This window comes from Oryx dammah, unplaced genomic scaffold, assembly GCF_014754425.2.
Source record: "Oryx dammah isolate SB20612 unplaced genomic scaffold, SCBI_Odam_1.1 HiC_scaffold_2, whole genome shotgun sequence".
NCBI classification, from domain to species: Eukaryota; Metazoa; Chordata; class Mammalia; order Artiodactyla; family Bovidae; genus Oryx; species Oryx dammah.
In genome coordinates this window covers 35,340,104-35,367,778 of record NW_024070186.1, presented here as the reverse complement: position 1 = coordinate 35,367,778, position 27,675 = coordinate 35,340,104, and the positions used below count along the sequence as shown (strand labels likewise).

The window sequence follows — 27,675 nt, the reverse complement described above, 5'->3', positions numbered from 1 at the left end:
GTATATGTAAGTGTGTATTCTCTGGAGGGAAGGATGCTAAAGCTGAAGCTCCAGTACTTTGGCCACCTCACGCGAAGAGTTGACTCGTTGGAAAAGACTCTGATGCTGGGAGGGATTGGGGGTAGGAGGAGAAGGGGACGACAGATGAGATGGCTGGATGGCATCACCGATTTGATGGACGTGAGTCTGAGTCAACTCCGGGAGTTGGTGATGGACAGGGAGGCCTGGCATGCTGCGATTCATGGGGTCGCAAAGAGTCAGACACGACTGAGAGACTGAACTGAACTGAACTGAACTGATATATGCATTTGTGTATGTATGAAGGCAATGGCACCCCACTCCAGTACTCTTGCCTGGAAAATCCCACGGGTGGAGGAGCCTGGTAGGCTGCAGTCCATGGGGTCGCTAAGAGTTGGACACGACTGAGCGACTTCACTTTCACTTTTCACTTTCATGCATTGGAGAAGGAAATGGCAACCCACTCCAGTGTTCTTGCCTGGAGAATCCCAGGGACAGGGGAGCCTGGTGGGCTGCCATCTCTGGGGTAACAGAGTCGGACACGACTGAAGTGACTTAGCAGCAGCAGTACAAGCTTCACTGGTAGCTCAGCTCAGTTCAGGAGCTTAGTCATATCCAACTCTGCGACCCCATGGACTGTAGCATGCCAGGCTTCCCTGTCCTTCACCAACTCCTGGAGCTTGCTCAAACTCATGTCCATCGAGTCAGTGATGCCATCCAACAATCTCATCCTCTGTCATCCCCTTCTCCTCCTGCCTTCAATCTTTCCCAGAATCTGGGTCTTTTCCAATGAGTCAGTTCTTTGCATCAGGTGGCCAAAGTTTTGGAGTTTCAGCACCAACATCAGTCCTTCCAATGAATATTCAGGACTGATTTCCTTTAGGATTGACTGGTTTGATCTCCCTGCAGTCCAAGGGACTCTCAAGAGTCTTCTCCAACACCACAGTGCAAAAGCATTGATTCTTCAGTTCTTGGCGTTCTTTATAGGCCAACTCTCACATCCATACATGACTACTGGAAAAACCATAGCTTATTAGATGGAGCACATATATATATGTATGTGTGTGTATATATACATGTAAATATGTATATACACACAATTATATTTAAAATTAGGTAGGAATGCTTTTATAGAAATCTTCAAGATTTTTCCTCAGCCAAATCTGAGAAATATGCTGACATGTGCGCCAATAACAGGCAAAGGAGACAGGCTAATGTCACCATGATTGTCCACCAATCAAAATTCATGCTTCAGACTAGGACCCTTGCTCCATGAATGCACTGCTCCCCAGTATCTGACCAAAATAGGATATCTTAACCAAGTGGTTCTTAAGGTGAGGTCCATAGGATAACATTATCAACATCACATTTGAATTTATCAGAAAAGCACATTCCAGGCCCCATCCCAAACTATTGATTGAGTCAGAAAATTGAAGATAGTGCTTCACAAATTGAGCTTTAACAAGAATTTCAGGTGGTTCTGATGCACATTAAAGTTTGAGAACCACTACTTTACCCTATAAAAGCAGATGCTGAGTTTTGGGTAGGCAACTAATAGTTTATGCTATGCATAGACATTTTCTAATTAAAGATATTTTCTAATTAAAAGTACTTTTCTTTAGAGATCATAATAAAATGAAAGCAAATGTAGTTAAAACAAAAACCAAAGCTATTAAAAGTACAAGAACAACAAGAAAATGTTAATGTACAGAGGGAAACAAAATCTTAACAAGTTTGAGAAAATAGGAAGAGGCAGATGTAACTATTTTATAATAGGAAGTTATAGTGTGTAAAGAGGGGTGTAAGAAGAAAGAGATCCAACTTAGCACCACAGAATCTCAGCGAGACTGTCCTAGAGACTGAAGACTTCCTGATTTCAAACAAAAGGGTGAATAAAGCTGAAATTATAGATCAAAATGAGAAATGCTTGGAAGTCCGTATTTAAGAGGCCGAAGCACCAACCCTCATTCTCTATTGCCATGGAGAGAATGTGGCAATGGTATAAACCAACTGTAAGCAAGATGATGGAGACATAAACGGCAACCCACTCCATTATTCTTACCTAGAGATTCCACGGACAGAGGAGCCTGGTGGGCTGCCGTCTATGGAGTTGCATAGAGTCAGACACGACTGAAGCGACTTAGCAGCAGCAGCAGCAAGCAAGATGAAGGAGATATTTCTTCTGTTAAAAGAAAACAGAACGTCTAGAGATTCAAGAACAATAGTCATAGAAGAGGGGAGGTTGAAAAATAACATTGTAATGCAACGTACTGGATCTCTACAGTTTTCCTATTCCTTCTGCAATAGATAATTAGCAATCAGAGAGCTAAAAGGCAAGGTACATCTCACTTCTTTTCTCCATATTCGGCTTTAATTGTTTAGAAGGTCATGTGTCACTTTGGTAAATGAAAGTGTGAACTGAAAAACAATGAATCTTTTATTTTAACAAATATTTTCTTAGTGTGCCTGTTTGCTAGTAGGAGCGCTGTAAACAGTAAACATTCTAAAGTGAAGTCGCTCAGTCGTGTCCGACTCTTTACGACCCCATGGACTGTAGCCTACCAGGCTCCTCCCTCCATGGGATTCTCCAGGCAAGAGTACTGGAGTGTGGGTTGCCATTTCCTTCTCCAGGGGATCTTCCCGACCCAGGGATCGAACCCTGGTCTTCTGCATTCCAGGTAGACATTTTAACCTCTGAGCCACCAGGGAAGGGCTCTTCAAGGGAGTTAAACGTCATTTAGTGGAAAGAGAGAGACAGAGAGACAGGAGCAGAGAGCAGAGAGTAAAACAGAGAAAGGCTTGTTTAAAGAGAGAAACAATCTCAACTCGTTGCCCTGTGTACTCTTTAGTGCCTTCTGCTTCCTGGCTGGAGGTCGGTCAAGGCAACCGTAAAGGAAACTCCGCACCCAGAGTCCGCCCTGAGGCGGCCACTCCCTGTTAATAACTTTGTAAGTTTCCAGCTGATTTCGACCTCTCAGTTCCTCGCGGACCTGAATCTCAAGACCCAAGTAGTTGGAGCCGCTCTAGGGGCAAGGAAAGTAGCCTACAGCCTCTCCTCGCCGCAACTGGGCGTCGTCGGTCCAGCCCCCAGGTCTCGCGCAGAGACGCGAAAGCCCTGCCCAAGTGAGGAAGAGGGCGGGAAGCCCCTTTGTTGCCCAGGAGTTAGGAAACGAAACTAGAAACCACGGGTTTCGTCATCGACGTCGCTCGGAAGCCTCGGTAACTCCAGCCAAGGTTGTGTGTAAGGAGCACGCTCGATCGCCAAGCGTTGGAAGCAGAGCAGAGGCCCCGCGCCCGGGTTCCCGCAGCTCCTCTCACCGCAGGTAGCGCCGGAGCAGCTGTGCCGACAGGTGGGCGAGCACCCGGCGCCGGGCAGCGCAGGTTTCCAGGGTGGGCGGAGGGGCGCTGGGGCACTTGGGAGCGAGGGGCGCGAGGGCAGGCGGGTTGCGTTTGCGCTGAGATTGGGGGTAGAGGGTGGGGGCTGGGGCTCTAGAAAAGGGGCCGCCGAAGCTGAGGAGGGACTGAGCCCGGGGCCCGGGCGTCCCAGTCCCATCCTGGCCAGTCTCAGAATCTTTCCAAGGTCAAGGTATTTCCTGCTTGAAACTGGCTTGTAGGTTCGAATTAGTTTAGTCCATCTCTTAACGACGCGGAGCGGCACTGGGTCGTGACCAGAACCTGGACTCAAGGGTTATAAAGGGACGATTAATAGAGCCTGCTAGCTGCCTTTGAACAGGAAGTATGAATTAGGATTGTGGATGGAGCCAAAACTATGCTAGGCACCCTGAAACATAGGAAGAATTGCCAAGACAGGTGGTTTATCACGTAGAAGGTAAAGTAGGAATCCACCTGCCTGACTTGAACGTGTCTCTTCTATGTGATATCTGTGGAATCCTGGGCACTTTCCTCCTACACATTCCTTTCTTGGCTCATATCTGAAATTGGGTAACAATCAAAAGTTACAAGAGTTAGAGTATGATGTCTAACTTCAGCACTGCAGAATATGCTCAGTAACGTTAGATTTATTACTTTTAATAGCTGGTCAAGCCCCTGCTTCTCCAGGCTCACTGTCTGGTTCCCATGTGGTTTATTTAGACAGCTCTTCCAGCAAGTCCTGGGACAGCCACTTCCCAGTTCCAGGAACAGGCAGGCAGTATTTCTCTTAGTTTAGCAATCTGAGATGCATGGTTAATGTAGGTGCCACTTGCTTAGAGGGAAGTATCAGGCGATTCAGCATACCCTTCTTCCTGGAACTTTCTTGACAATAGAACTTTCTCTTCCTAGCACCCTGGCAAGTATTAGGATTGTAGGACTTTGAACACTGAAGAAGCACAAAGAAATGGGGAAAATAAATGGGGGCTTTGAATGCTGAACAAGCACAAAGAAATGGAAAGGGAAATGAGTAGGTTTCTGCATTTGGATAGAAATATCAGATAAGATGGCTGAATCACAGCCAACCTTCACATCTGATTGGTAACTGTTCTTTCTGACTGAAGGGAGTGAGATAATACTGAACACAGTGTTGAATCAATCAACAAGCACCAATTAAGTGTCTTGTCCTGACAATCCATGTGCTGGCTTTTGAGAGTTTAGAGAGACAGAAAACCTATAAGAACGGCTCCCTGTCCACCTCTCCATTTTCTTGTCTAATGATCTCTTTCTTTGCTCTGCCACCCACAAATCTTCATAACCTTGAATGAGCCAAGCTCTCTCACTCCAGCCATAGGACTTATACCCATACAGTTACCCCTGCTTCAATGCCTCACCTCCCCAACACATACACACAAACACATACACACCTCCCTAACCTGGTTGATTTTAAACTGCCTTTGGCACTCAGATCTCACTTTTTGACAACCCACCACCACCATCTAAATTAGTGCCCCCATAACTCTTTTTATAGGACCATTGTTTTTATTCATAACACTAGTATTTGTAATAATATATTGTTAATTGTCCGTCATTTTGTCCTAATGATTGTTATAGTGCCTTCAAGCAATATTCCTGGAAAACAGGCACAAACTTTATACTGAGTGAATATTGACAGACGTATGTATACACATATATAATAACACATATTCCCATCCTGGGACTTGGAGAAAAATGTTAACTGGCTTGGTTTTAGGCAATTAAGAAGTGGATTTGGGTAAGTAACCCAAATCTAGTTAATGCCTAGTTTATAGGCATAGTAGTTTCAGAATCTTTCAAAAATTAGGGAAATTTGCTCTTTGAATTGCAGGTTATACTTTAATATTTCTTGATACAATAAGATAGAAACTTCAGGACCCCAAGAGATGGGTCAAAGGGTTTCCTGGAATATGAATTGTGGGAACATAAATTATATGACCTACACTATTTCTCTTCCTCCCTGGTGAAAGTGAAAGTCAAGTTGCTCAGTGGTGTCCAACCCTTTGCGACCCCATGGACTGCAGCCTACCAGGCTCCTCCATCCATGGGATTTTCCAGGCAAGAGTACTGGAGTGGGGTGCCTTTGCCTTCTCCCTGGTAGGAGAGGTTTATGATTAATACCCCAGAGCACCAATAGAATAGGTCTGATAGAATACAACTGACAGAGATATGCTTATATGTGTATAGTGTCTGATGCTTTAATTTCCTCAGATGCTCTCATTTAACAGGTTAGGAGTGTGTAGTAATCCAATTATAATTTGAAGTTCTGTATTTGTCCTGAAGCAGTTATGATTTCAGTGGTACAGTATATACTATGATTTCATTAGAGATCTTTTTCTACTACTAAAAGATAAATAGGATTTTCTTGGAAGTCTTTCTATGATTTGTTTCTTACTAGGAGCAGTGGAAGACATTATTTAAAAGTTATATTGAATTAATTAACTAATTAATTCATCCAGGACACACCACCCAGTCATTTCCAAAACTGAGTGATGTTATATCTTGTAATAGACCCATTAAGTTTAAGAAAACCAAAAGATACTTAAAACAGCAAGGGAGACCAGACAGGGATGAACATAGGGGATGTCTTTAGTCCACAAATACATTGTTGTACCTGGCACACGTACAGCTTCCACTGTTACTCCACATTTTGTACCCAGAGCTTATAAAATACCATTTTTCCTGCTTGAGATATTATGAAACTGTGAAAATTCTAAAACCTACAGAAAATTGAGGACCCAGATTTTGTTCTGTCGTTTTACCAGCGGATACTCATTCTCACAAAGCTATACGTTAAGACTCAACGTATATTTCAGATGGACAGACTTGCCCTCCAGAAACAATGAATTTTTTTTTTAAACTAATTCAGTGATTTTCTCATAAAAATAAATTATTTACTTCTAAAATTAATATATCGGGTATTATTTGAGATTTTTTCCTTGAACTGAGTTTCCTTCTGGCCTTTTAGGAAAAGGAAGAATGACTGAAACCGTACTTCCTTAAAATTACTTAGTTGATTAAAGAGCCATATAACATTTTTAAAAAACTAATCATACTTATAAAGTGATCCTATGAGAAACAGTGGTAAAGTAAAAACTTGAGCTGTTTAGACTAGTGTGTTAATTAAGGGATATTACCCATTTCTACTCCAGAATTTATTAGGTTTTAAATTTTTATATATGTTAAGGAACTCTTAGTACATTTGAAGATAATGAGTATAAATTTTAATATACACTCTTTGATCACAGAAATGAGTGTTGACAAAAGTAATCATGGCTTATTTTATATAAGAATTTAGTCTTCTTTTTTAGTTCATGTGATAGAACATAAAACACTAATATGGCCTTTGAAAACTTTTGACGTACGTTTGTTACTTGTGTTTTTTAGTTTATTGTTCACTGTTCTAGAATAACTGCAGAAAAACATAAGATGTTAATTTTTTGTTCTTTTGGCCTGAGGAGGTCCATAGCACTTGGTTTCTGACCAGTTAATGCTAACAGGGGTTATTATTGTTCTAAAAAAATCCAAAAAGTCAACACTGCAACAAGAAACATTTTTTAAATTTTTCCAAGGCTAAGCAAACCCATTACTGAACTTCTTGAGTATATATAATAAGAGGTGACTATAGTTGGAATATATTTAAGAGCTTTGCTGTATTATTAAAATTTATGCTTATGACAGGCAATGACAAATCAGTAATTTGGAAGAGAGGAAGGATGTGGTTTCTTCTCGGGGACACCAGATTTTAGTTAAGGATATGGAAGGATCAGTTGGCTTTTACTTATCATTTAGGGTAACACAGTAGTTGGAGTTATTAAAGGGGCAGCAAAGACTGGAGATGGCCTGGAAAGGGCTGAGCTGATTCATATTAGTTTGCAGGTCCCAGATAAAACAGTCAAGTAGCAAGTTTTTGCCTAATGTGTTAATTATAATTAACATGCACACTGGGGCTGGGATTTAAGGTGGAGAGATGGAAAAAGTAGTGACTAGGTAATAGTGGGAAAGACTAGGATGGGATCAAGTCACTAGAAGACAAAAACAGCTTCTACAAGCTCTGGGTGTATGTTTTTAGGCTAAAAATCATTTATTGATATACAAACAGGGGGCCAGGCCTTCTCACATTTGCTGTTCAAGCTGGGCAGAAAATATCCTCAGGCTCTGGGATTCCAGAGATATCTGCAATAGTGTGACCTGATAGCTAACCTTTCTCCCTTTCATGGTGGACCACAGCTGGAGCCCAGTATTGTGGCTCGGTCCTGGATTGCATGCTCCCTGTAGGTTGCGTAGATTGCAAGGCTCAAGTTTTTAACTGGAGGGCCTTGGGCTCACAGTGTTTCTTTTCTGTCTTCCTTCCTCTTTGGTCCCTCTCCTCCCAAGATTTTTAGAAATCGTTCACCATCCTGGACTGACCCACAATTTCTAAAATCCTACTCAGAAGCACAGCAGTGGGAAACAGTCAAGACCAAAGGGTTCAAATGACCAGATTCTCAATGGTTAGATGAATAGAGGAGTATCTTGTGTGTATATAGTTTCCGGGTATCCTTTTATATATATTTGACCTATGTATTTATATCAGGTCTTCTTTTTCAGAACTGTTTAAATCATGGACAAACAAAGTAAGTAATCTAAGTGTTTATTTTCCTCCTATAATATTAAATCTCTTGTTAATGTATTATTTGTCAAAATGTTTTATTCAGTTTCTGAAAGAATAGAATTTGGTTTGTGTTGTTTATGTTCCAGAACCCTCAGTCTGGGGCAGTGTTTTGACTATAGAGAAGATATACACAAATATCCACTACCACTAACTTTCCCTTTAAAAGTAAAAAAGCCTTAGATAAACCTATGAAATCGTAGGCTTAAAAAAAGTGAAATCTTAGGCTTACTGGAAAATATATAATTTAATATTACACTTCATCTGAATCAAGCTTCCCTTTTCTTTGTACATTTTATATACACACAAAAAAAGACTATTCAAGTCATATTATTTAATAAACAATGGACTTAATATGCCAGGGCATTGTAATAAAATGCTCTGATACATCCCCAATATATATCTCATAAAACATACATTTGAATAGGTTTAAATAAATATGTCTTTATTTTCTGGCTTTTTTTTCCTCAAGAAAATTCTAAGTAAGATGAGTATTGGCCAAACATGTAATAAAAGACTTTGTCTTTTAAAAAGTCGAAGTTTCTGAAGAGAAAAAAAAAATCAAATGGGAAAAAAAATCCTGTCTTCGGAAGGCTCGCTATTCTCTATCTTTACTTAGATAACCAAAGAGATGTTTATCTCTACCACAATGCCAGCCTTGCTACATATATATCAGATCCTCTTTAGGGCCAGAAACCTTGAATTTCTTTCACAAAGTTTCATGATTTTTCTTAATATATGCCATATTAATTAATACTAAAAACTTTCAAAATGTAAATTCATATAATATTCAGCTATTTTCTTTGCTGTAAGCTTTAAGATGCTTCAAATCACTTAAATAATTGATTGTGTCATGATCATAATTACCTTTTAACTCTTCAGCTTCATATATACAAATGTATGAATTTGCATGTATATGTATACATAAGTAGAATGTATATGTGTGTGTGTGTGTGTGTATATATATATATATATACACACTGATATAGAGAAATAACAATAAAATAACTTCGTCACAATATGAAAGTCCTATGATTTTTTAAGTTATTCTAAGTCTGCCGGGAGAAATATCAATAACCTCAGATATGCAGATGACACCACCCTTATGGCAGAAAGTGAAGAGGAACTAAAAAGCCTCTTGATGAAAGTGAAAGAGGAGAGTGAAAAGGTTGGCTTAAAGCTCAACATTCAGAAAATGAAGATCATGGCATCTGGTCCCATCACTTCATGGGAAATAGATGGGGAAACAGTGGAAACAGTGTCAGACTTTATTTTTGGGGGGTCCAAAATCACTGCAGATGGTGACTGCAGCCATGAAATTAAAAGATGCTTACTCCTTGGAAAAAAAGTTATGACCAACCTAGATAGCATATTCAAAAGCAGAGACATTACTTTGCCGACTAAGGTCCGTCTAGTCAAGGCTATGGTTTTTCCAGTGGTCATGTATGGATGTGAGAGTTGGACTGTGAAGAAGGCTGAGCGCTGAAGAATTGATGCTTTTGATCTGTGGTGTTGGAGAAGACTCTTGAGAGTCCCTTGGACTGCAAGGAGATCCAACCAGTCCATTCTGAAGGAGAGCAGCCCTGGGATTTCTTTGGAAGGAATGATGCTAAAGCTGAAGCTCCAGTACTTTGGCCACCTCATGCGAAGAGTTGACTCATTGGAAAAGACTCTGATGCTGGGAGGGATTGGGGGCAGGAGGAGAAGGGGACGACCGAGGATGAGATGGCTGGATGGCATCACTGACTCAATGGACGTGAGTCTGAGTGAACTCCGAGAGTTGGTGATGGCCAGGGAGGCCTGGCGTGCTGCGATTCATGGGGTTGCAAAGAGTCGGACACGACTGAGCGACTGAACTGAACTGAAGTTGCATTGCACAAATGCAGAAATACATCCATAATTCATTTGCTCTTTGATCTACTTGAGCACTTACCCATTCACTTATTGTTTTTCTTTGTATAACTTACCCCTGGAATTCATGAAACTGGGATGGTTGTTCTGATACTGAAACCCCAGAGATTATAGCCTCCTAATTTCTTGACTCTGTCAGCTCCTTGATTTGTGTGTGTATTTACTATTGTTCAAACAGCGGTACCTGGTAAGAAGTGCCAAAATGTGACATATCATTTAAGGATGGGTCTCTAAGTCGAACTTGTAGTGTGTTTCCTTGAGATCTGTTGAGTCTTACTCTGTGAGGAGGCTGTGGGCAGAGCCTGAGGAGCTAGAGAACTGGAGCTGGCCCACTCACCTGAAGCCAAGACAGAAAAAGAAGAGATGGTTAGGACAGAATGACTTGTGATATTGCAGTGATGTGTGATAATTTGGGGTATGCTGTGGTCCGTATGAGGAAAAGCCATAACTCAAGTAGAAGATTTTCTGTTGCCTGAATTTGCACAGTATCCATTGACTCCATTCAGCTGAAGTTATTATGAAGCCAATAATGGGGAAAAAAAAGAGGGTAGGAGTGGGGCATAACCCAGTCTTCCTGTGAAATCATATGACTTGAGTGATCTTTCAAGGTACATGATAGAGAAACATACAGGAAATGTTTCAGATTGAAAGTCTGGTCAACTTTTTCTTCTACATTCATGCTTCAGTTCAGTTCAGTCGCTCAGTCGTGTCCGACTCCTTGCGACCCCATGAATCGCAGCCCTCCCTGTCCATCACCAACTCCCGGAGTTCACTCAGACTCACATCCATTGAGTCAGTGATGCCATCCAGCCATCTCATCCTCTGTTGTCCCCTTCTCCTCCTGCCCCCAATCCCTCCCAGCATCAGAGTCTTTTCCAATGAGTCAACTCTTCGCATGAGGTGTCCAAAGTACTGGAGTTTCAGCTTTAGCATCATTCCTTCCAATGTCCCCATTATTCAAAAATAAACTATTTTGAATTTACAGTTAATAAGCCATAGGAAAGAAAGGAGAACATTGCATAAGTGGAGTGTCTGAAAGTGAAGTCGCTCAGTTGTGCCCAACTCTTTGCGACCCCGTGGACTGTAGCCTACCAGGCTCCTCTCTCCATGGGATTCTCCAGGCAAGAATACTGGAGTGGGTTGCCATTTCCTTCTCCAGGGGATCTTCCCAACCCAGGGATCAAACCCGAGTCTCCCACATTGCAGGCAGACACTTTAACCGAGTGTCTACTAGACCATAAATTCCATAAAGACAGAGCCAGTGTAGCTATTGAACCTAACTGAGGGGTGACACAGGAGATGCTAATAAATACTTATTTTCTGGCCAAGGTGGTTGCTAAAGGAATGACTAGACAAATGCAGGTATGAAGAAATAGGAAACTGACAAATTTGTGCATACATTGAGATTATTGAAAGCACACTGATTAGCAATATAGCAAAATGTAATATATTTGTTTATTGTAATTAACTCAGTTATGATTTTTGTCAGTCAAAATCAGTCAAATACTAGGAATTTCCTATTTTATAAACTTAATGGGGTAATTCCAGAGTAAGTATTAAAAGGATATTTAAATACTGAAGTACATGTATAATTTTAAATATTTAAAACATAATTCTTAAAACAACAATTAAAGATAGCTTTAAAATCACCTATAATCCTTCCATTACCAAACCCACATCCAACTAGTTTCATTTATCTGTTTCTCCACAGTCTATATGTGGTTTTAAAACAATCTATTTTTTCCTCATAACAAAATAAAATATGGAAGAGAACACTCATCAGACTTTTTTGAGAAATAGAAATTCAGTATCAGTAACTTAGCTACCTATTTTATTCAAAGAGAATTTGAACCAGGATTCTACTGCAAATTACCTTTGATAACAGGCACCACTTTTGTTAAGTGAAGAATCCACACTGTTTCAATACAGCACGAGCGCATGTAAATGAAATTATCTAAGAACTATGCATTTTTCTGATATGTATATATATTTTTAAGAAGATATATGTTTACTTTTTGTTGAATTACAGATATGCAAATAAATGCTCCACACCTAGGAACAAATTTAACAGATGAGTATACCCTTGAATATCCATCAGCAGCATTCCCAGGTAAACATTGGCTTAAAGAATAAAAAAAAAAAATTTATCAGTTATGGACATTCCCCAAAGGATGTGTGTGTGTTTATCTGTATGTGTGTGCCTATCTCTGTGTGTATTTTACTAGTGTCTTTTATTAAAGGGGCAAAAATGAAATTGACAGTGTAGTTCTTGATTTTTTCTTTGATTATATGTTATCATAAAGATCATTAAAATATTTTTTCTATACAGGATAGTAAAAATATAGTGTTAATAAAAACAGTAGTGACTTGACAGCAAATGAAATATAAGGTTGCACATAAATTAAAAACCAAAATACACATATTAAGTAACAGATTTTATTCATTCTCCATTTGTTCTGAAAAATATGGTTATTCAATCACATTTAGGAGATTTGTCTCTGGGTATTTTTGAGTTATTTATTATCTGGAGTTAATTGTGTTCGGTGATTGTCATGCAAAAGAGATGACTGCTAAAACATGGAAGAAGCTTCACTCAACAGAAACACAGCTACCTGGGATAATTCTCACTTTCATTTAGAAACACAAAAATGTGAAAGCTTTACTTTTATATACATACTCAACTGTGCCTTGCCTTTCTAAGAAAAGTAACTGAGTCATATCACTACATACAACAAGGAGTATATTATTTCTTTTGAACCACTGCCTGAAAGACTTCAGAGATTTTCATTTAGACAAACGCAGTCATCAGCATTTCCAGAACTTTACCAAATGGCAGAGTTCATTTGCAAGTAGGCAGGCTACATCTTGAGAGACCAGGACTTAGGATCAAAAGGGATACAGTTTGGCCACAAGGGTTTATGCATTTTGTATTCTACTCTGAGCAAACACATCTCCTTGGAGCTGAGTGACTTGTTTAGCTGTCTAGCCAGGAACCTCTCAGTGGAGCCTGGATCTCCTCCAGATGTTTGTATTTAAAAAAATGTGAAGTAGAAAGACTGTCAAGGTTCTAAGATGATAGTTCTTAGAGGTGTCTAGGCTTAAGTATTACTTAACTGTTGAAAACACTAGTACCAGGGCACCATCCCAGGAAGATTGAAGCAGAAGCTCTGGTTGTGGCACCCTGGAATTAGTAATTTTTTAATTTCCCAGGTGATTCTAATGTGCAGCCAGGGCTGAGAACTGTTACTTGAAAATTTTATATGGTTGGTGTTTAGAGAATTATTAGCACTTGGGGGATATTTTAATCCACCCATGGCCAAATAACAGTAGATAGTACATAACTAGGTTATAACCAGACTGGCGAGCTTGTGAGAAAAATAGCTCAACTTTATTTCTCAAGTCTAAGTCTCATGTAGTACAGGTCTTTTATGATAATGATGCTAACAACAGTGATGGATTAAAACTGAGAGCTTATCATGCCGACTGTGGATTAACTCATTTAATTGTCAGACAATATTAACAGGGTAAATACTATTAATTATTCCAATTATGCAAGTGCAAAAACAGGTATAGAGAGACTGGATCAGGCTTCAAGTTTTGGCTTCTATATTTAATCACTGTGTAATGGTTTTAAGCAAGTTGCTATACCTCCAAGCCTCAGTTCTTATGTATAAAATGGGGATAATATTTTTTAATTCAGGTGGTCTGAAGATTAAATGAGACTATGTGTAAAACACCCAGCACAATGCTTTACAATTAATAAATGACAAATATTTGCCATTATATTAGTAATATATTAAATCAATTGGGCTTTAAGTAAATGAAATATTACTTCAGGTAATTCCATATGCCTATTTAATCCATTGATTTGGAAAATAACTATTCTCTCAAAGAATCCTGTGAAGATTTAATAATGCTAATAATGTAACCAGTTAATTCACATCTCTCCCTCACTGGCTTCCTATGGTTTAATCTTTTCACTATAGTTAGTGCTGTTTAAAAATAGATATGTTAATGTTACAGACAGTACCTAATGGGTGAGGCTTCCCTAGTGGCTGGCTCAATTGTAAAGATACCAGCTGACAATGCAGATGATATGGGTTCAATCTCTGGGTTGAGAAGATCCCCTGAAGAAGGAAATGGCAATCCACTAAGTGTTCCTGCCTGGGAAACCCCGAAGACAGAGGAGCTTGGTTGGCTACAGTCCATGGGGTTGCAAAAAAGTTGGACACGACTTAGCAACTGAAAACAACCAACAACTATTAAAATATTGTAGGACATAGAATTTTCTTTGAAGTTATATTCCATTCCTATGGAACAGTTCCTCTGTGGACTATTCATTTAAGTTATAAAATTACAAAGCTTCATATTTGTAATCACAAATTCATGTGGAATAGAATAAATACTTATTGAATTTCTTCCACTACTGTGCTTAATAAATACTTGAGACAATTTTGCCTGCTAGAAGTTTTTACCTTCCTTGATTCTCAAGTTATATTTTCCAGAAAGTTGCTAAATTGTGAAATTTAAATTTGGAATGTAAGTATCATAATTAAACTTTTTGTTTTTTTCTATGTGGAGGGTTTTAGGAATGGAATACACGGTTAAAACTTCAGGCAAACTGTTAACCCAAGGGAGTATCTGGACAGTAGTGGAAGGAATGACATGCCTTTACCTCTTTATGAGGGTTTCTCAACAAAGGCATCATAATATTTTCAGAGGGATGATTCTTTTTTTTTCAGGGCACTGTTCTGGTGCTTTTTAGGCTATTTAGCAACATCCCTGGCTTCTACCCACCTGAGGCTAATTCTACCCTCCAATTGTAACAGCCAGAAGGGTCTCCAGATGTCGTTGAGTATGCAACAAAGGGACAAAACTACTGTCAGATCTATACGTATAGGAAATGTCACTTGTTAGAATTCTAGAATCATTTTTTCACAAGGTACTTTGGCCATAGATATGCTGACTCAGAGCCTCTATTTGGGGCTTTCTACTCAATGCCATCCCTCTTTTTCAAGAAGCCATTTCAGAAGTTTTATGTACCTGACTCTAGATTGTTGTTGACTTTATTTTACTTCCTTAGTTTTCAGGCATATTTTCATCTGAGTTTTGACTGATAAGGGTAAGTCTGTGTGGCAACTCTGTACACAGAGCCTAAAGCCCTCAAAATAGGAGTGGACATGAAACCACAGATATCTATCTCATTGAAAAATCACTGAAAGATAAGAATATCTTAGAATCCTAAGAATCTTAAATATCTTAAGATTTAAAAATATCTTAGAAATCCTGTTTCTTCTGAGTAGAAATTGTAGTTTGTAGACAACTGGGGTGATCCTAAAAGACTTGGTCTGCATTTTCCTGTGCAGTTACGAATTATTTCACATGTTCATATTTCAGGACCTCCAGGACATATTGGCTATCCTGACCCCCAGGCTGGCTATCCAGTGCCACCACCTGACTATGCAAGTCCTGGCCCAGTCGGCCTTCCTATCCAATACCAGCCAGTGACTGGTCACCCAGGAGCGCCCACACAGGTACCATGGATGCCAGCACCACTACGTCCATTAAACTGCCCACCAGGACTGGAATATTTAACTCAGGTAATTCAATACCTAAAACACTCATTAAAAACAAAACAGTGCTCCCAGTTTACTTAATGAGATTAACAATTAACTAATTCACAAAAGTGTGAAACAGTAAACAACTTTACTAACAAATTACTCTAATTCTTCTAGGTCAGGTTTACTCTTATAGCAAAATGCAAATGTCTTAGGAAATTGTGTGTTCTATGATTTTGAATATAATCTACAGTAACAACCAATAGCAAACCTTTAGTAAGCACTATTTTCCATGCTTTATTCCTAAGTATAATACATGTATTAACTCATTTAATTCTTTTAAAAAAATTCTGTGATATGTAAGTATTACAATTATCACCATTTTACAGAAGAAGAAACTTAGGTACAGAGAAGTTACATAATTTGCTCAACATCAAAATGCACAGGAAGTAGGAACAGATTTTCACTTCCCGGACCTTGGCTCTGAAAACTGTGCCCTTTTATCCCGACACTGAATAATTTCCCAGGAGTTGGAAAGAAACATCAAACTCAATTTAGTGTTCGTTTTCCACAAGTAGTACTAAGAAAGGAGTTAATAATCTCTGTATAATATGACCTACCTTTTATAATAATTAGAAAATTACATTTTTATGTTGCTTTTGTTCTTTGGAAGACTGAATTTTATTAATGCTACCAATAAGGAAAAAACATTCCTGGGTTTTAATGTACAGCATAATGGCTTACCTCAGCAATGTGAGGTTTAGTATTTGTTTGCCATTAGAAATCTGGTAAGTTAGTTTTCAGCAAATGAGCTGTCTCTCTTGCACTCTGCACTAATTTAATTTCCCATAATGCACTTGGGCAGCATATAATATAAGAATTTGGTAGTTCCTAAATTCTCTAAGAAATACCCTAAGTATATTATTTTTTAAGAAAAATTAAGCCCTTACAACATATTTGGGAAGTCATCACCTACTATAAATGATATTAAGCACACTTGAAAAATGTTTTTATTTGTAGAAAAAAGCTCTTTAAATGGATGAAAAGGTCTTAATATTTCTTAGGCCCTTTCTGGAAGGAACATTTTTTTCTAATTTTATAGGGATTCCAGTGTAAGTCAATTTTGTTTGACTTGAATTTGCCCACATTAAAAATAAACATGTTTCAGTAGTTGTTAAAAATATACTAACCTTAATTTTATACCTAGAAGTGATACAAACAGTTATTAACTATTGATAGTATTGATAAATGTTGATAACTGATTATATACATTCTTTTAAAACATACAAACACTGATGTTAATTTGTTTGGCTTAATAACATGGTTACAGCTCTTTTTTTTTTTACTATAATAGATAGATCAGCTATTGATTCATCAGCAAGTTGAACTTCTGGAAGGTATGTATTCATTGTATTTATCATAGTTCTAGGAAGAGAGGACATTTATGCAGATAAAAGCGTATCATCAAACACAGATATAACACCTTCAGGGATGTTGAAATTAAACCTGGCTTTAAAAATGTCTCTGTGATAATGATAATCCTGATAAGGATTATCAGCAGCTCATTTTTTGAAATTAATAGTCAAGTGGTAAAATACCATTAAGCTGGACATCTGTCCTCATGATACAGACCATGACTTGGGAGGAAACCAATCAAAACTTACTTTTGTTCAATCTTCTCTCTAGAAATCACTTCAGTGATTCTATCACTAACCCACTCTAACCTCTATCTGTTCAACATTTCTTTCCCCAGTTTGTGATGAGCTTGAGATTGTCAAAGAGTCACAAGCAGTAGTTCAGTTACCTTACTACATTTCCAAAGTAAATGAACTCTGAATTTGGATGGATGGGGATGTTTTGGAAAACCTCATTATTGTCCATGGTTTTTCTTAGGAGTTCAGATGAACCCTATAAAACCTTTGTTCCATGGGCTATGAATTATCACCTTGGGCACAGGGCCACTGCACTGAAGGATGCTGACCAGTCAGCCAAAACACCTGACTTCCTAGAATATCACTGCTGTCCTATCAGTGGGGCCTGACTCCTACAGTTGTTTCCTTTGGTCCAGGCTCCTCAGGTGCAAAGTTAACTTAAAGCCAGTAGATGTTTTAGGACTGCTGCCAGGAAAAGAGAACCTGGGTAAATTCATGAACCAATGTATTTTCCTTATAGAAAATTCAGTGAAAACTCTGATAGATTTTAGAATATATCTATTAAATCTTTCTTCACATCTCTGCAGAGTTCTTTACCACTGATAGGAATAATTAAGTGAATTGTACTACTATAGTAATATGGTTAATATTTGGTTAGAATATATAATTGCTTATTCTACTTAAATTACTTGTGATGTTCACTGTTAGAAATTTAATGTTCTTTTTTGTTGGCGGCAGAGGGCCAGTCCTGCTGCCCAGCTTGTGGGATCTCGGTTCCCTGACCAGGGATTGAACCCAGGCCCTCGGCAGTTAGAGCATGAGGTCCTAACAACTAGAGCACCAGGGAATTCTCTGTGGGGAGTTTTATTTATTTATTTATTTTTTTACTGTCTGGTCATGCCTCTCAGCATGGGGGATCTAAGTTACCCAACCAGGGATCGAACCCACACCCCTTGAATTGGAAGTGTAGTCTTAACCACTGGACCACCAGAGAGTCTCATCATGTTCTCATTTTTATTAGTTTGTTTATACTATATTCTCTCTGGAAAGGAGTATGGTAATTTGAATTTTCAGTTTTTTTAATGATTCATTTTAGGGTTTATTTTTGATATTATAAAAATCAAAAAATCAGACACTGTACAGTATATAGCACTCCATTTATAGTTTTCAGATTTATAAGTTTTACATATATTTGAAAAAATATATATGTATTAGTCATGAAATACAAAGTAAATTTCAAATTTAATAATTATAAATTCTTCAGTTTTTAAAAAGGATATCTAATTTTCTTATTTTTGTCTTAAATTGCAAGTTTATATTTTAACATTGTAAGTAGTATAGAGAAAAGATTACTCAGTTTATTTTTTAGCACCTGAGACGTGTCCCAGTTCAAAATTTAAGAGATAATAAAGACAAAACCATAGAATTCTTTTATTTGTTTTCATTTTTTAAGTAACTAGAAAGAAACAGATTGTGTAAGCTCACTTATCTCACTTTACAGATAAACAAGCTGAAGAATTTTGAGATTAGTTTACTTAGGTAAAGTAAACTAATTACTAAAGTAAACTCTATTACTTAGGTAATAGATCCCATTTCATGATTACTTTAACTTTTTTACATAAAATATTTGACAGGTGGATATTGAGGTAAAGGGTGGCTCTTTTAAAGGCAGAGTCAGGGTCTGCCTAAGTCATAGCAAAGACACCTAAGGGAGGTCATGGTGATGAAACTTGTGAAGAACATCTTTATCTAAATCCATCCACACCAATATTAGAGACTGATTTTTGTCTCTCTGTTTTTTCATTGCTCAATATTTTGGTGACTTCTAATATCCTACGACTCATGTTAATGATGGCTGTGGACAAGTACGTGCGTGTGTGCTCAGTTGCTCAGTTGTGTGCCACCCTTTGCAACCCCAGGGATGGGAGCCTGCCAGGTTCCTCTGTCCATGGGATTTTCCTAGCAAGCATACTGCAGTAGGGTGCCATTTCCTGCTCTAGGTGATCTTCCTGACCCAGGGATTGAACCCCCATCTCTTGCCTCTCCTGCATTGGTAGGCACTTTACCTCTGTGCCACCACAGAGACACAAGAAGCCCTTGTGTCTCATATAGAAATTCCAAATTTCTCTGTACTCTAATACCCTCTCCTCCATCCCCTTCACTTTTTTTCTATATTTAGATCATTTCTAAACACCTTTCCTTTCTTCCTCCTGTGTTAAATGAAGTACCATCTAAAAATGGTACAGCTAGACACTATAGCATCTTAGGATAGACTGATTATTCTTTTATTGCTGTAGACATAATGAGTCCCTCTTTTTATATTTTTAGTCCTAATAGGTTTTGAAACTAATAACAAATATGAAATTAAGAACAGCCTTGGACAGAGGATTTACTTTGCAGCAGAGGATACTGATTGTTGTACTCGAAATTGCTGTGGGCCTGCTAGGCCTTTTACCATGAAGATTCTTGATAATATGGGTCGAGAAGTCATAACTCTGGAAAGACCACTACGGTGTACCAGCTGCTGTTTTCCCTGCTGCCTGCAAGAGGTGGGTGAGCGATTAACATGGTAATTTTTACAAATACTTTGCAAAGTAGTTCTGTAGGAATTTTCACCTTATCAGTGAATTTATATAATAAAATGAGATTTAAAGGTGAAGTGGTTCACCAGCTATTAGTTTATCCTTGAGAGTAAATTGTAGGAAGGCAGGCAGGTAGAAAGGAGTGATCAGTTTGGCCCACATTCCTGAGCAGTGTGCCCTCTGGGGTGAGATCAGAGATCTCAGAGACCAGACTTCTTGATCTTCAGGGAGAGCTGAGAATGTAGGGTGCCTGGGTCAAGGCCCTTACCTGAAATGACCACGAGAGCCTGGCCAAAGCCAGATGAGGGCCCCATAGGGAATATCCTCAAATGCCATCCCAGTAGCAAGTGGACAGAAGAGAGAAAAAGAACACATATGTTCATCTCATAATTTTAGCCAACCTACAGGGAGCTAAGGAGGGCTTCCCAGGTGACACTAGCAGTAAAGAACCCTCTGCCAATGGAGGTAGATGTAAGTGACATGGGTTCAATCTCTGAATTCGGAAGATACCCTGAAGGGAGAGCATAGCAACCCACTCCAGTATTCTTGCCTGGAGAATCCCATGGAGAGAGGAACGTGGTGAGCTACAGTCTACAGAGTCACAAAGAGTCTGACACAACTGAAACGACTTAGCACAGGTGGCTTAGTGGTAAAGAATCTGCCTACCAGTGGAAGAGACCCAGGAGATGCAGGCGCAGTCCCTGGGTTGGGAAGACGCCCCGGAGTAGGAAATGGCAACCCACTCCAGTCTTCTTGCCTGAAAAATCCCATGGACAGAGGAACCTGGTAGACTACAGTCTAGGGACACACAGAGTCAGATGTGACTGGGCACGAATGCACACACAGGGAGCTACCCTAGAAGAGGCTCCCTCTGAGAAATTTCAACTCCTATGTTTTTCAGTTCTCCATTTGAAAGAGTAGTATATTTGAGTTCCTGTAATTCCTATTACAGGATATTGCAAGTTGTGAGTACCTTCAGGCCCATAAAGATCAGGTGTCTCTTCCATAGCACTTGACAGCCCTCTGACAGAGAACGTGGATCTCGGGCAGGACACCAGGGCACAGAGTGTTTATAGGAAGTTGACCTTTGCCTGTATCTCCACTGGCCTGAGACCAGTGCTGCTTGGGTTGCCCAGTCGTCCTCACGGGTAGCTGTGAGAGCAGGGTAGACGGAACTATAAGCACATGGAAATTTGATGTCTAATACTGCACTGATTTTGAAAGGATAACTGAAGTTGTTCACACTGAATTATTTTGTTTCCCATGTCAATTAGTTTAGATATAATAATACTGAAGAATAGCTGAGGTAAAACAGAGTTTGATAGAATATGATTTACAATTTATAGAGCATGTTAGCATATAATTGGCCTTAATACACAGATCTAGGAAGTCCTCAGTTACAGATGAACATGCCGAGATGCTCTCAAGGTTGTGGAGTTGAGGTTCAGCTTCAAGATTCCAGGCCCCATCTTCTTTCCATCCTAGCACTACTGACCTTATTTGAAGATTGCTCCAGTGATCTGGGCTCTGTCCATACATCTAAACCTCTATTTTTAAAGGAGTTTTAAAAGTAGCTTTTAATAATTTAGACATTTTTCATAAGTATGAAAATTTAAAAATATACGAGACTGACAGAGCAGTACTTCAGAGTAGATACTGGGCATGCAGCCTCCCTGAGTTGGTGTCTCATCTCTTCCACTTTGCAGCTGGGGAATCTGATACAAATTAATTTACCTCTCTGTTCCTCCCCTTACTTACTCTATAAATAGTGATAATAGTAACAACCTGGTAAGGACATAGAATGAGTTAACTGATGCTTAGAACAGTGTCTGACAGTTTATTTATTCTTTTGCTTTTGTAGATAGAAATTCAGGCTCCTCCTGGTGTCCCAGTAGGTTACGTTACTCAGACCTGGCACCCCTGCCTGCCAAAGCTTACAATTCAAAATGAGAGGCGAGAGGATGTACTAAAAATTTCTGGTCCGTGTATCGTCTGTAGCTGTTGTACAGATATTGATTTTGAGGTAAGACTTGATAATGTTTATAGGTTTTGCTTTCCTAGTTAATAAAATAAGCTGGGAGGATGTTACAAATATATTAAATGAATATTTATGTCCTGATATTCCAAGAGGGACTCAGTGTGCTCATACATTTACCTTTGGTCAGAGAGATGTTTATTGCTCTGATTAAGTGTTAGTGCTGATTATGCTAAGTGGAAAAAGAGAAGCAGAGATTTGTAGTCAAATAAATATAAACAAAGCATCTAACATTTAAACATGGTGGTTTCTGTATATTATCCTTTTTGAGTGGAACATTAACCTTGTCATTAATGTCTGGTTTCCAAAGCATATGGTCTTTCCTTAGTCTGAAACACAGGCTATCAGTTCTCTAGGCCCTCTTCAGAATCTCTGGCATCTTTGAGTTCCTACAAAAAGCCCAATTACACAAAGAGAATTTTAACAACAATAATATATGAGGTACTACCCTACATGCTTCTCTATGATCTGTCCTTTATCCTTGTATTAAAGTAATTAGAAATCATGATTTATCTGTGTATTTACTACCTCAAGGAACTTCATTTCAGCAATTTTCCACAAATGGGGCCCAGACTTACAGCCCAAATTAATTGGATGCAAATGCTTAAAAGTCAAGCAACTATAAAACTTAATCTTGATACCATAATTCTCTTGTATAAGCATAAAATCTGTTAAACTGGATAATTTCCACAGAAGGGACAAATTCTAAAACTGAGCAGGGCTGGCCCCCTTATGATGAACCTATAGATTTCTTTTTAGAATAGTTTATCAGTTATTTGTATTAAATTTGTAAGTTAATCAATTTAATAGTAATATAATACAAGTTTATTATTTCTAGAAATTGAAATCATTTTATTATATAGTTTTTGTTTTTAAGATTTTTTTTTTAGTACTTAGTTAAAAATCATCTAGTCCTATTGACTTTCCAGTTGTACATCCGTATATACTTTTCTGTTCCTTTCCATTAAAAATTTACATATTCTTACATAAATTTTTAGTGAATTTTTAAATTTCTTTCTGTAGGAATCAAAAAAAAAAAGGAAATCTTAATATCTTGTAAGTCTAGTAGTAGGATTGTGGTGGCTGATAAATTATTTTTTGTATATTTAATTTAAAATTTTTTAAAAAATTAAAAATAATCAAATTAAAAATAAAATGTAAGGCATAGATGTTTAGATGACATCTATTAGCAGATGAAACATGTAAGTGTGCAATAGGGAATTTGTATTAGTCTGTTTTGCCATTGTAGCATAACAAACAGCCCCTAAAACTCATTGGCTTAAGAAAACAGGAATTTATCCTCATGCTTATGGATCTCAAGGTTAGCTGTGTCTGGAGGATATATACCTAGGCTTAGACAGATGGCCCTGATTTAGGCTGTAAGTTGGCCTCAGGTCTGCTCCAGGTATGTTCACTCTGGAGTTGCATCAACAGCAGCTGCCTGGATCATGCATTTTTAGTGGCTGATCACTGGAGAGCAGGATGAAGGCCAAAATCTCTGCTGGTGTCACATCCACTAACCCTCCATTGGTTAAACAAGGAACATGGCCAAGTCTTAATTTCATTGTGCAGGGAAGTATACTGGATTTCAGAGGGAGAACACTGAAATGACTATTTGATGAACAGTAATCCAGGCTATCACAGCATTCATGCTGCTAAGTCACTTCAGTCGTGTCTGACTCTGTGTGACCCCATAGACGGCAGCCCATCAGGCTCCCCCATCCCTGGGATTCTCCAGGCAAGAACACTGGAGTGGGTTGCCATTTCCTTCCCCAATGCATGAAAGTGAAAAGTGAAAGTGAAGTCTCTCAGTCGTGTCTGACCCTTAGCATGGACTGCAGCCTACCAGGCTCCTCCATCCATGGGATTTTCCAGGCAAGAGTACTGGAGTGGGGTGCCATTGCCTTCTCCAACAGCATTCATAGTAGAAGTTTATTTCAGGTTTTTAAAGAACTTAACTATCTACATTCAAATAAAATGAGTCAACTGTTTTTAATCTCCCCACATTTACGTGGCTGGTTTTAACCTAAGATAGGGCTTCAAATGTTGTTACCAGCATGTGTGGTACCTTGAGTACATTTGAAAAGGACACATCTCTTCCTGTTCTGATACAGCCCTGCCTATAAATACCCTGGCGAGTGTGGGCTACATTCAGCCCCCAAATGCCCACTTTGTGAGGTTCATTCCACTGGCTACAAGCTGTTCCGTTCCTTATCATGGGCCTGAGCTTTGCTCAGATAGAAACATAATATTAGAAAACCTTTACTTTGGAGTCCTTCTGTTTCATACATCCTTCCTCTTTTATTGTTCAGTTGTCCAGTCTTACCCCAAGCCTTAACCTGGAGCATCCCATCAAATTACTTATTGGTTAGTATACTTCACTCAAAACTGCCAGTCCTCTTTTCCAGCCTCTTGGCATTTTATGTTTTCCTGAGTCCTTCCATCACCTTTAAACACTCAACCTATGTCAACTTTCTGTGCTAATCTTAAGCTAAAGTCAGATTAGAGTTTCATTTACTACCCGCTCCCCCGACCAGATGGCTTCTAGAAATTTCATTCAAAGAATCATTTCACAGTTGTATCTTTTCCTGCTTAAATTTTATTTTGGATAGATTCAACTAATTTATTACTGTATATCTTAATGGAGAATAGAAAATGTTAACTATTTCAGCTAAACTACTTTCATATTAGTTCACTGTAGCAAATAAAGTTTTTAAAATGAATCTGTAAGTAAACATAGGAATCTACCTGCATCTACTGAGTGATATAATGTTCACAGTTATGATGGCATATATATAATTTTAATATTGGTTTCATTTTACTTCTAGTTGGAAAGTAGCTTTATTAGTTTGCTAAAAGTTTTTGTCCTTTTTCTTTTTTCAATTTAGGTTAAATCTCTTGATGAGAAGTATGTGGTTGGCAAGATTTCCAAGCACTGGAGTGGCCTTATTAAAGAGTTATTTACAGATGTTGATAACTTTGGCATCCAGTTCCCGTTAGACCTTGATGTGAAAATGAAAGCTGTGATGCTCGGCGCATGTTTCCTCATTGTAAGTTTACTCCTGCTAATCTAGGGTACAGATGGTTTCTCTAGTTTTATCCTGAAATAATTTTTTAAATTTTATACATTTAAATGACCTTAAATTTTAGGCTTTATTGAAAGTGGTCCTGTTTAATCTTAGCTCTGAAATTCCATTTTCTTCTGCTACTCTTGGTTCATAGGTGACTAGCTTCTCTCTGGAGGGTCTGTGTAGTTTCACACTGTACCAGAAGGATGTTATATGTTAAGGAGAAGTTCTGGTTTTAATGGTTAAAAAAAAAAAAAAGCCACCACCACCACCAATAACAACAAAAAAAAAACCCCAAATTGGTACTTTGGAGAAGAGTTTGAATCTTCTAGTGTGTTTAAATGAAATAAGTCTCAGTGAAACAAGGACATTTTTTCCTTATTCATTATTAAACCATCTAATACAGAAATACAAACTGCAATAAGAATGTACATTTGATCAAGTCTTGGATGGAACCATCAACTGAGATAATATATGGAATACAGCATTGATTCTGAACTTGTCTTCACATTAAATTAGCTAGGAAGTTTTTAGTAGTAAGCCATACCCTAACTAAATCAGAAGCACACCATTAAAAGTTTGTGTAGCTCCCTAGATGATTCCTTATGTGGCCAATGTCAAGGTCTCTGGGGACAGAGCGGTGGTTTTCCACCTTAGCTGCACAGCAGAAACCCCTGGGTAGCTTTTGCACTCCCTATGTCAAGACTGTACCCAGATCCAGTAAACTAGATCTGGAGATGGAACCAAGCCATCAGGTGTTCAAGCTGCCATATGATTGCAATGCAAGTGAGGTTTGGAGCCACTAGATTACCTTAAACACTGACATGCAGAAGCAATCAGAAACAAAACCCAAAAAACACTAAAAAGTGAGAGAACGTACAGAAAAAGATTCAGTTACTTCAACCAATAAATATCAGGAAGATAAAAATGAAAAGAGAAACATCAGCTTAGTATCGTTTGTAGACTCTGTTTGGATACTGATTTAAACAAACCAATATAAAAAGACATTTACAAGACCTTTATGCATTTGTGAACACAGGCTATTTGATGATATTAATGAATTATTAAGGTTTTAAAAATGATGTTATTATGGTTATGCAAAAACAAAACAGTCCATATTTCTTAAGGGTATATACTGAAATATTTCAGTATGAAGTGATATGGTTATTTATCACATATTTGCTTTTAAATAAGGGAGATGAAGCCAAGGGAACATAAGGGATAGATTAATTGGTGAACTAAGCTGGGTGAGTAGTCACTGGGACTTTATTATGCTATTCTATCTAATTTGGGATAGACGATATTTTCTATATAACATTTTAAAGATAACCACAATTCTGTTTAAAAATTGTGCTTTCAACAAATGTTTATTTCACCTGAGAAGAAAACTGTAATCTTAATCTTGGGGAACTGTTTAACCAACGGTTTACACACCATAACCAAAGATATGATGTGTATAGGGCAGAGAGAGTAGTTTGGGATGTCTGGTTAGATGAGATATGGGACTGGAGGGTTTTGGTGGGGTTATGAAGTGAAAGGCCCTCAGTCATGTCCAACTCTTTGTAACCCCATGGACTATACAGCCCAGAATACTGGAGTGGGGTTATTAAGAAGTGAATATAGGGTAGATTGGACAACTTCTTATAGACCTTGGAAAGATACTAAAAATTGTTTAGTTAACTGGTTAGTTTTAAGCTATGTGTAAATAAAAATATTTATAAATCCAAATTTTAGAACAATAAATCCTGATGACCAACTGTATTAGTGCAACTGCAAGTGAATGGTTATAAAGATTCAGTTATCTCTTTATAAAGGGATAAAGGAAAATGACAGATGTGAGAGAGCTAAAATCCATACAGTTTAGAAGTCATAAAGATGAAGATTTGGTTAGAAACTGATGGAGTAAGACAAACTGAGGAATAGAGAGACAGGCTTGGAAGAGAAGTCATAAAATTGGGCCCCAAAATTCTAAGATGTTATTCTAAGTCTAAGATGGCTGCCATTCTCCTGAAACAATCTAAAGATTGTACATGGGGCTTCATGTACAGTCACAACACAAGTTATGTTACTAGAGAAAGAGTTCAGAAAGTTGAAGAACGATTAAAAGAGGAACATTCTAAGAAGCATGAAAAAAAGTGAAACTTACAGAAATTACCTGAGAATTACTTAAGTTCATGCAGGTGTCAATAAGTTAACAGAATTGTAGGATTTAATTGCCATTAAACTGGAAAGTTAAAGCTATCAATTTTTCCTAGATCTACGTATTACAGTTGATTTTTCTTGTTTAGCAAGTATGTTATTGTGTTTCATCAGATCCCTTAGCATTTATGCATCTGAGATCTGGTCTCTGCTTGGTGCTGAAAACTCGTTTCTGTATTTTGTTTTTCTCTAGGACTTCATGGTCTTTGAAATGACTGCTGCTAAATAGAGAGCAGGAATGTGGTAGTACATTTATGAAAGTCTCAGAAAATCTGAAGTCCGTATATTGACTATGTAAAAGAAAAACTGGGTGGATTTTTTCTTTATGTAAATGATTTATTACAGCATGTGTAAATTATACTAGGATACCTGAACCTTCAGGCATATGATTTTACTTTTCAAATTAAAGAGGTTGTTTTCTATATCACTTACTTATAAATGTTTTTATACATTTTCTTTTTCATTGTTCATTTTGGAGAAAGGATATAGAAATTTTTACATTTAAACATAACTTCCTATGATGAATTGCTTTAAACTAGAGTTTCTGCTTTGTTTTCAATCTGTACAGCAAAATTAATTAAAGTCTTTTTAAAGTA

At 38.1% G+C, this 27,675-nt stretch overlaps 1 protein-coding gene across 1 annotated transcript; it reads left to right on the top strand.

Moving 5' to 3' along the window:
- The first annotated feature begins 2,911 nt into the window (after positions 1 to 2,911).
- LOC120858327 (phospholipid scramblase 2) lies at positions 2,912 to 27,675 on the top strand. Its single transcript, XM_040234361.1, has 9 exons — positions 2,912 to 3,368; positions 8,014 to 8,039; positions 12,015 to 12,095; positions 15,383 to 15,585; positions 16,898 to 16,940; positions 19,524 to 19,744; positions 21,639 to 21,800; positions 24,701 to 24,862; positions 27,273 to 27,675. The coding sequence occupies exons 2-9, from the start codon at positions 8,027 to 8,029 to the stop codon at positions 27,306 to 27,308; spliced, it is 921 nt and encodes a 306-aa protein (XP_040090295.1). The 5' UTR covers positions 2,912 to 3,368; positions 8,014 to 8,026; the 3' UTR covers positions 27,309 to 27,675.

What these genes read in the sequence shown, in the direction of transcription:
- LOC120858327 (XM_040234361.1), top strand. An exon ending in GTACAGATATTGATTTTGAG is followed by an intron (nt 21,801 to 24,700) that starts GTAAGACTTGAT and finishes TTTTCAATTTAG; the next exon opens with GTTAAATCTCTTGATGAGAA. An exon ending in TCGGCGCATGTTTCCTCATT is followed by an intron (nt 24,863 to 27,272) that starts GTAAGTTTACTC and finishes GTTTTTCTCTAG; the next exon opens with GACTTCATGGTCTTTGAAAT.